Here is a 9098-nt window from a genome sequence, read left to right on the forward strand (position 1 = left end):
GCTGCGAGGAGGCTGTGCTCTGTTTCTCCCCTCCCTCCTCCTTCTTACCGACCCGGAACCGGAGCCGGTACTGGCAGGGAGAAAGACAGACACACACACGCACAAATACATAGAAGGCAACTCGGCTTCGCTGCTGCTACTCCTCTCTCCTCCCTTCTGGGTGTGTGTGCGCGCTTCGTACGCTCGGCTCCCCCCTCCACTCCTCCCCCCCACCATCTGGGAGGGGGGGCCTGTGCGGTTGTTTTAATTCTCTCCCCCCACCCCTCCGCCTCTCCGTTTCCCTTCCTCCCCAGCCGACCCTCAGCTTGTTCTTAACAGCTCCTGTGTGCGAGTTACCGGAGCGACAGCCGATCTCTCCGCCGCCGAATAGGCGGGGAGGGGGGGCCTGGGGGGAGGTGTCTCTCCTCCTCGGTCTCTCTCCGTTTCGCAGGAGGAAGGGGAAACGGAGCAGCAGATGTAGCTTTCTTGGGGGGCTGAGAGCCGGAGACCGCGGGGGTTGGGGGGTAGGAGTGAGAGAGAGCTCTGCATTTTGCAGTGCTATTTTTTTAGGGGGGCGGGGGGTGGGGGGGTGGAGGAAGCGGAAAGCAGTGCAGAGTCGCCGGGGACCTTTCGGGTGAACCATGTTGAGTCCTGCAAACGGGGAGCAGATTCACCTGGTGAACTATGTGGAGGATTATCTGGACTCCATCGAATCCCTGCCTTTCGATCTGCAGAGAAACGTCTCCTTGATGAGGGAAATAGACGCGAAATACCAAGGTAAGAGCTGGGGGTGATGGATGGGGCGGTTGGTCGGGTCCCTCTTTTTTTCCCTAGCTCATCCGAGTGTGTGTGTGTGTGTGTGTGTGTGTGATTGTATGAATGCTCCTACCCCTTTCCTAGTCTCTTACACCTCCCTCCTCTTGGCCCCTGGTTAAGAAGGGTAGTTGGATTTTCATGGGGGGGTGGCAGAAGTGGAGGGGGCAAGTAATGTTATTGAGCTGGAGAGAGCTGCACAGGGGGATCTGCAGCGGTAGCTCTTGTCATGGGGCGGAACAAAAGGTCTTCAGCTTCTTTTATTCACCAAGGTCTTTCTGTGTAAAACATGGGACAAGAAAGGAGAGAAGGAAAGATCTTAATTTAAGCTAGACTACAAGAACAGCTCTTTCTAGTGGGATGATGGTGAGGTGGTGTGTACTGGGGGCTGTGTGTGTCTGTGTGTGTGTGTTTAACGGGGGGTGGCAAAGGGGGAAGTGCAGGGTGGACACAGATTACAGCACAACAACATTGAGGAATGTACAGTGTTCATTATGGCTGTAGTAGCAGTAGAGACAGAGAGAGGCTGATAGTAAAGAGGCTGTTCGAGGAGAGGTTGCTGCTGTTGGGCAAGGTTGTCTAGTCCAAACCAGGGCTACGTCCCTCCTGAGAAATGCTAGCACCTCTATCCTCCTCATCTCTCCTCCTGCTGATTTCCCCCCCCATCACCAACCCATCGGGTGGTCTTTAAACCTAAGTGTTACATAAAGTGTAGGGGGATACATACTCTGTACCGCACGGTCCCTCTTTCCCTGCTACCTTCTTTTCTCCAGCCCCCCTCTTGCACTTCCTCCTCTTCAGTGCAGACTTACTAAGACTGATCTGCTAGGGAAAGGCTTGCTGGGTGTAGTTTGCAGAGGGATTGAAGGAAAGGTTTTATGCAGTGTGTATTTGTGTGTGTGTGTGTGTGTGTGTGTGTGTGTGTGTACATGTAATGGAGGAGGGTAGGAGAGAAGCCGAGGAAACCGCGGATCCATATTGTGCTCACGAGGAAGCAGGGAAGAGGTTAAGACATGTAGAAAGGTAGCAGGGGGTTGAACCTGTGGGTCTCTACAGATCTATATGTAAGGCGTGTATTAGGGAAGAGGGGTACAGGGAATGCCCGTAGGGAATTGTTTGCTTTTGGGGAAACTTTTCTCGGAGGTCACACGCCAAGGTGGAGGTGGTGGTGGGGGTCAGTTGTGACAGAAGAGCCTCACTCTTAGTTTTCTAATGTTTACCGTTTACCGGGCTGTGCTGCAGGGAGCAAGGGGGTGGGGGGGCGGGGAAAGCAGTGGCTTACCCCCAAGAATCGGGACCCCCTCGTTTGAAGGCGCCCTGTGCGCTCTGCCGGATAGTCAGTTTCGCAGCGAATTTTATAGCTCACTCTATTAGCATATTGCGGAACGTCCCCGCCTCAGCCTCTTAGTAATTGGCCGTGACGTTCCCCATGGAATGTCCTTATCACTTCACCGCCGGGCTATTGGTCCCTGGGATGAAGGGGGGTGGGTTGTGCCCAGTGACTTGCCTCGGTCTCAGTTTCCGCCGCTTTCCTTTTTTTTTCCCCCCGGCTAGGGCGGAGGGGGATTTAGGGGGAAGTGGGGAGGAGTGAAGAGGTCGGATTGCTTTGAATATCTCGAAGTCCTCTTGCCTCCAGCCTCAGATTGGTACTTTGGGATCCGCGGGCTGGGCCAGTTCCTCAGTATCTGGCCACGGATTGGAGCTTTCTCTGTGGAAGGGCGGGTCCTGGAGACTAACCCTTCTTCCACTCGCCACTCCGATAGGCGCTCTCTTTCAAGGAGGAGGAGGGCACAGGGTGGGGCGGAGGAGAGGTGGAGCAGTTCTGACCTGCAAACTGGGTCCCCATTGGCCAGTACGGGAAGGGTTGGACGGATTCCGGCCCAGGTCAGATTTTTAAGTTCGCCATTCCTAAGGCACCAAAGAACTCCGGCTGCTTCCGGCTTGGGAACAATGGCTGCGTGTCACGTCCGGCCGTTAGAGCAGGGGAAGGTGGGCGGAGGTAGCGGTTGGTGGCGACTGTACCTCTGGCCACTCCCCTGGGCCGGGGCTCGGGCTAGTCCCCCAGGCTAAGCAGGAGTGCTCAGCGGGTTAGGAGTCCTTGCGAGCCTCGAGTGGGTCGCGTCGGTGCCGACATGCCCGAGGGAGCCGGCCCCCTCTCTTTGCCTCCTCCTCCGCCCCAGGCTTCATCACTCACCCGGCGGTGGGCGCCGCCGTTCGCCTGGGCCCCGGAGACAGACCCGCGCTCCTCGCGTAAGGGACCGAAGCGCTTTCTTGCCTGTGGTGCAGCGTGGGAAAAGTGAGTTGCCCGGCGAGGCCTATTGGTGTGGACGAGCGCGCGCGCGCGCGTCATGAGCGGGGGAGGGGGAATGAGGCCCGAGAGCGGAGATAGGGCCCCGGCGGCGGCTTCGCCTTTATAACGCCCAGGTCGGCCTTTCCGGGCCCTCCCTAGGCGTTTCTGTTTGCCCCTTGGCTCTTCCTTCTCGGCGGGATTCTGGGGGGTGAGGCTGTGTCGGACTCGGATTGGCTATCTGGAGCGGGCGGGCCTTGGGCCGGCCTAGAGCCCCCCGCCCCCGGGGTGGGTGGGAGAAGTTCTATGTTAGGCCTTCGGGTCCCCAGATCAAAATGTGGGGATGCCCCTCTGTGCCACCAGTCCACTCCTGATCTCTGACCTGGCCGGTCACCGAGGGAATGGCAGCCATTTGTGAGCCGAGCGATCTGGCATAAGGAACAGCAATTTTACTTTCTCAGAGACATCCCCTTACCACCACTACCACGGGCTTCGTTTTATGCCATAATTGCTCTCTGAGGCAAAAAAGTAAGATGGTGGTTTTGTTGTGTCCTATGAAATTTAACACTTCTGCCTTGGTCACTTTCACGTGTATTACCTTAGACCGGCCTCGAGTCCCTAGTGGTGTCTTTTTCTTTGGTGGCTTTTGAACTATGCAATTTAGAGTTCTTAAATGTTGTTTTTAGGGCTATTCAGAGCTATAAGACTTCAGCCACTCTGTAGCCATCATAAAGATAGATGATACTTCTTCCTCATGATGATAACTTACTTTTCTTGGAGATTAATATAAAGCTTAAGAACTGCTAATCAGTTTACCACTGTGAGCCTCACTTTACCTGTTAAACAAAGTGGTTGGACATAAATGGTCTTTTCTGGCTCTACGATCCAGTGATTCAGATTTTGGCACGTTAGACAAATTAAGTTGATTTCGCTAACAGTTTGCATTTAAGATTAAATGAAAGCTTAATGATGTATTCACCTTGTTGTCATACACCTTGATTTATGTATCATTCATTAATGTAAAAGAAAATGCACTGATTTGTGCTTAAAGGAAAGGCTAACCCAAATTATATTTTAATAAAATTTAAATTTTATTATTTTCAGGGATGGAGAACATCTCAAAAAAGGTTACCAAGGTGTTTCTTTGTCCTTAGATTTGCCTTAGTGAACACGAGGAATCGAATTGTAATTAACTGCTGCTACATATGCACATTTAAAGTTCGTTGGATACTCCACTCTTTTTGTATTTGGAGATACATTCTCCCTCTCCCTTCTCCTTACTGTCTCTGAAACTTACTAACCATTGCCAAACTTCAGTCCAAACGATTTGTGGAATTGCTCTGCATTTCTCATTAGTGAAGGCAATGTTACTGTAATTGGGAGTGGGGAGGCAGAAGAGGATTAGAAGAGTTCTGAGAATCTGAGGTTGAAGTGTTAGAACAATAAGGTGTCAGTAGAAAGAATGAGTTTTGAAACTTTTCTATGTTATTTGGCATTATCTTCCTTCCTATTTTGTAGACTTTAGTGTTTGATGCTATTGAGTAGGATTTTTTTTCAGTCACAAATGAAACTTCTGTCATTTATTGTCCTGTTAAGGAAGGGTATTGGAGAATCATACACTAATCAGTAAATACAAGCAACTCTTAACTCTCTAATGGCCTACAGAGCATTATTCCTGAATCAGACTTACAGCTAAAAGGGATCTCTATCTGTTCAATAGTTCTCCAATTTATAGATGAGGAAATTTAGACTAGCAGACATGGTGACTTTCCCAGATCACATAAGTAGTATCCAGGCAAATGAGAATCCGGATTCTCTCTCCAAGTCTAGTGCTTTTCTTACATTTTTAGATACCATAAGACTGCTATATTATTACATTTTAATTTAGTAATTTAGTGGTGTTAGTTTTCTTCTTTTTCTGTGAAATACCACTAATGTTAGTTAAATTTCTAATTGCACTGTGAACAGAAAGCCTTGTAAAAACCAGTGGAATAATGGTACTTGTAGAATATAGGAAATTTATGTTGAACTTTGCATTTTTTAATGAAAATTGTAGTTGCATTTGTCTGCATTAAGAGGCTACTAGGCAGTCTTGTTCTCTAAAGACAGTCCCCACTTTGTTCCACTAATCCCTGGGTATATCAGAACTTCAGAGTTTAGGGATATTGCCCAAGGAAACATTGCCTAACACAAGTTATTTTTATCTCTGTCTCTTTTAGTAGTCTTAGGAGTTGTCGTGAAATATACTTTTATTGTAAGTTAGACTGATTTTTTTTGTTAGGTACCAACTTTTTTTAGATGATATTTATAGTTTAGATTTTGAAGATGACATTCACGTTTTATGTATTTTATTATAGAGCTTTATGCAAATATGTTTGTAGGCTTGGGTGGGGGGGAGAAGGGAGAGGAATCTAATATTTTAAAAGATTGCAGACTTTCCAGGGAAAAATTTTATTCCATTTAACTTAATAGTATTGAATAGGGAGAAATCCACTTTTGAAGTTTTAATCTGCACATTTAAAGTAGGCTTTTGACAATTATGATTACTTTCCTTATTGCATTTAGTACAGTTAAAAGCAATTATATTTGTAAAATAATTTCCTTTGAGTAATTATGTTTCCAAAATGCATTAAAAAAACTTAAGTTTATAACGTGTTAGTATATTCTCTAAAAAGTTTCATTTTAGCACTTTGATTACATTTTTGTGTTGATGGTGGGTGGGGAACCACAGCTATTTGAATTTTGAGTCTTAAATTTTGGGTAGCTGAGTTGACCATATTTTATTTTGTCTTTTTCCTTATCTTCAGAATGGGTACATTACTTACTACTTTTAGGCTTGGGAGTGAAAATGATATCTGCAAACTAATTTAGTTACTCATAGATACGGAAAGAAGTAAATCACAATATGTCTTTTGTTGTCCCCAAACCCATTTCCTATCATATTTTTTTTAAAATCAGGCCTCTTTGAAATAAAAAAAATAACTTAGGTTTTATTGCTAAGACTAGTAGACATATATTCTAACACAGCTTATTTGTGGCAGAACCAAGATTAGGACCTAGATCTCCTGGCTCCTATCCATTGCTCATTGTAGTTCTTTTCTCAAGTTATTTTCATATGTTGTGGTTACATTTTTTTTCATTTGTGCAAAAATAACAGGCACTGGTGGGTGAAGATAGGTCAGTGAAAAACTTACTCAATAACCTCTGTCCCTTGAACCTGTTCAGACTCAAAGACTGAGTAAAAATGAGTATATAAAATATAAATTCCTCTGTTTACTATAATTTTTGTAAATTGAGCAAAATCTTTAAGTCATGGAGCTGCCTGGAAATATAGAATATCATTTAATTTGGAAGAAAGTAATACGATTAGGCATCAGATACTTGTTAATCACAAGCTTTTCCATTAATTAGTAGTCCACAAAAATGTCTTCTTTTCTTTGATACCCATAAAATTGTTCCGAATGTTTTAAGTGGTAGGTTGCTAAATCTGAAATTTGCTGGCACTTGCATTTAGTTTGAGAGTTTGTTTTTAGATTCTAGCACTTTCCTTTATAGTGACCCTGTTTCAGTCCCTGTGGAGAGTATAAATGCTTTTTGTAGTATAAATATAATGTTATTTTCCATTGCAGAAATCTTAAAGGAGTTGGATGAATATTATGAGAAGTTCAAACGCGAGACCGACTCAGTACAGAAGAGGAGAGTTTTACACTGCATTCAAAGAGCATTAATTCGGAGCCAAGAACTTGGAGATGAAAAGATCCAGATTGTTAGCCAAATGGTGGAACTAGTTGAGAATCGGACCAGGCAAGTTGACAGTCATGTGGAACTTTTTGAGACTTGTCAAGAGACTAACGACACCACTGGCAATAGTGGCAAAACCAGCCAAGATAAGTCTAAGAATGAGACAATCACTCAAGCTGAAAAGCCTAATAATAAGCGATCCAGGCGGCAGCGCAACAATGAGAACCGAGAGAATGCATCTAATAACCATGATCATGATGATATCACCTCAGGAACTCCAAAGGAGAAAAAAGCTAAAACTTCAAAGAAAAAGAAGAGATCCAAGGCCAAAGCGGAGAGGGAGGCCTCCCCTGCAGACCTTCCTATTGATCCAAATGAACCAACATACTGCTTATGTAATCAAGTCTCCTATGGAGAAATGATAGGTTGTGATAATGATGAATGCCCAATTGAGTGGTTTCATTTCTCATGTGTAGGACTTAATCATAAACCAAAGGGCAAATGGTACTGTCCCAAATGTAGAGGGGAAAATGAGAAAACAATGGACAAAGCACTGGAGAAATCCAAAAAAGAAAGAGCTTATAACAGGTAGTTTGTAGACATTTATTTTATAATAGTGAGGAAAAAAAATAAAACAAACCAGTGTATTTATTACCTTTACCACCTTCGTGGAGGTACAAGGATTGTAAAATGTATATTTTTAAAGAAAGTTAGAAAATAAACCATTCCTGTTATAGGGATGGCAGTGATTTGTTTCTTTCTTTGTTTTGTTTTGTTTTCATTTGGTACATCTGAACCAGGAAGTGGTCTGTGGATCAACATTTTTTTAAACTCCAAAAATAGATTTGGATAAAGCACCCAAGTGAGTCAAAAGGCTCAAATTTCTTTTCGTGACCGGGAAGCACTTATGCCCATTAAAGTATAGATGAAAGAATAATTTCATAAAGCCAATTTTTTATCTAAGGAAAATATTATTTACCTTAACAAAAAATTGGAAAATGTTTAGCCAGATGGCTGTATTTGAATAAACATACAGCCTGCTGCATTTTTAAAAATAACCAATGTGACATTAAACAAATGACTCTTGCTACTATAGTACGTGTCAGTATAACAGTTCAATAACAGGTTTAGGGTTAAAAGATTATTTTTTAAAAAAGAAAATGGTTAAATTTTACATGACAATATTTTATATACTGGCCTAGTCCCAAAGGGGCCATTTTAAAATGATTGAGTACATTTTATATTTAACCAGAAAGTGATCTAGCAGTGGAACTTAAACACAAAAAAATCAAGCTTTATACTGTCACAAATAATAGTGTAGCAATCTTTAATTTGTATAAGTTGTATAAATGTAAATTTCTGAGTGGACTTGCACTTACTGTATTATAATTGGAAATGCAGCCAAATGCCCATTGTGAAACCAATGTGCATTTCCTTCTGTATGTATGAAAGTTGTACAGCTGTGATATTAAAGAATAAATCAAACTTTGGACAGTTTGCTCCTTTAGTAGCATTTAATATTCCTATTTTTTAAGAATTGCCTAAAATATCAGAAGTACCAACAAATTGATTAGAAACTGAGCAGAATCTATACCATTGGCCTACAGAATATATTAATAATGAAATACTAGATAACAAATGAGCAACAAAATAGCATCTTACAATTTTTGCTTTGAATGTGAGGTCACCTCTCAAACTCAAGCAGTTGGGTAGTGCAACTGAAGAGCTGCTTTTCTTCTGGGGCAATTATTGCTAAAGCAGCTATATATACATTATAGCTACAATAGTATTAAAGTCAAAGATAGACCTGCCAAACAAGTCTACATAATAGTGAGGTTCCAGTTTTGTTTTTTATACAAGGATAGAGGGTATTTTAATGAATGAGGAGGCTCTATCTCTGAAACTTACAGTTAATCTTAATTTCCTGGGGACGCTTGAGAGGTTAGTGACTAACCCAAGGCATCCAGTTAGTCAGGATGTGTTATAGGTAGGGCTGGAACAGATGTTTCCTTTGCTCCAAAGTCAGTTGGAGCTACACTGTCTTTTTGTGGGACATGGCTGTTTTTACTCAATAGAGTGATTTGTCTGGTTAATTCCAATAATGAACACGACTGGCATGATAAGTAGTTGTACAATTCCTAAGTGTTCACTGTCTCAACATCTTAGAGGGAGGAGTGGTATTGAGGTACCAGAGACTGAGCAATAATAGATCTGGACAGAAATAATAGATGATTGGAACTGCACATGTGCTAAACTAACTAGCTAATAAACACATGCC

General features: G+C 43.3%; 1 protein-coding gene across 2 annotated transcripts; it reads left to right on the forward strand.

The window, feature by feature from the left end:
- The first annotated feature begins 547 nt into the window (after window positions 1-547).
- On the forward strand, window positions 548-8317 carry LOC114046328 (inhibitor of growth protein 1). Of its 2 annotated transcripts, none has more exons than XM_027866633.1 (2): window positions 548-756; window positions 6709-8317. In XM_027866633.1, exons 1-2 carry the CDS (start codon window positions 621-623, stop codon window positions 7410-7412), a joined length of 840 nt encoding a protein of 279 aa, XP_027722434.1. In that variant the 5' UTR covers window positions 548-620; the 3' UTR covers window positions 7413-8317. The 2 variants fall into 2 exon arrangements, with proteins under 2 accessions (XP_027722434.1, XP_027722435.1); XM_027866634.1 differs by lacking the exon at window positions 548-756 and adding an exon at window positions 2874-3088.
- Window positions 8318-9098: the final 781 nt, after the last annotated feature.

This window comes from Vombatus ursinus, unplaced genomic scaffold (genome assembly GCF_900497805.2).
Source record: "Vombatus ursinus unplaced genomic scaffold, bare-nosed wombat genome assembly UNPS02014781.1, whole genome shotgun sequence".
NCBI classification, from domain to species: Eukaryota; Metazoa; Chordata; class Mammalia; order Diprotodontia; family Vombatidae; genus Vombatus; species Vombatus ursinus.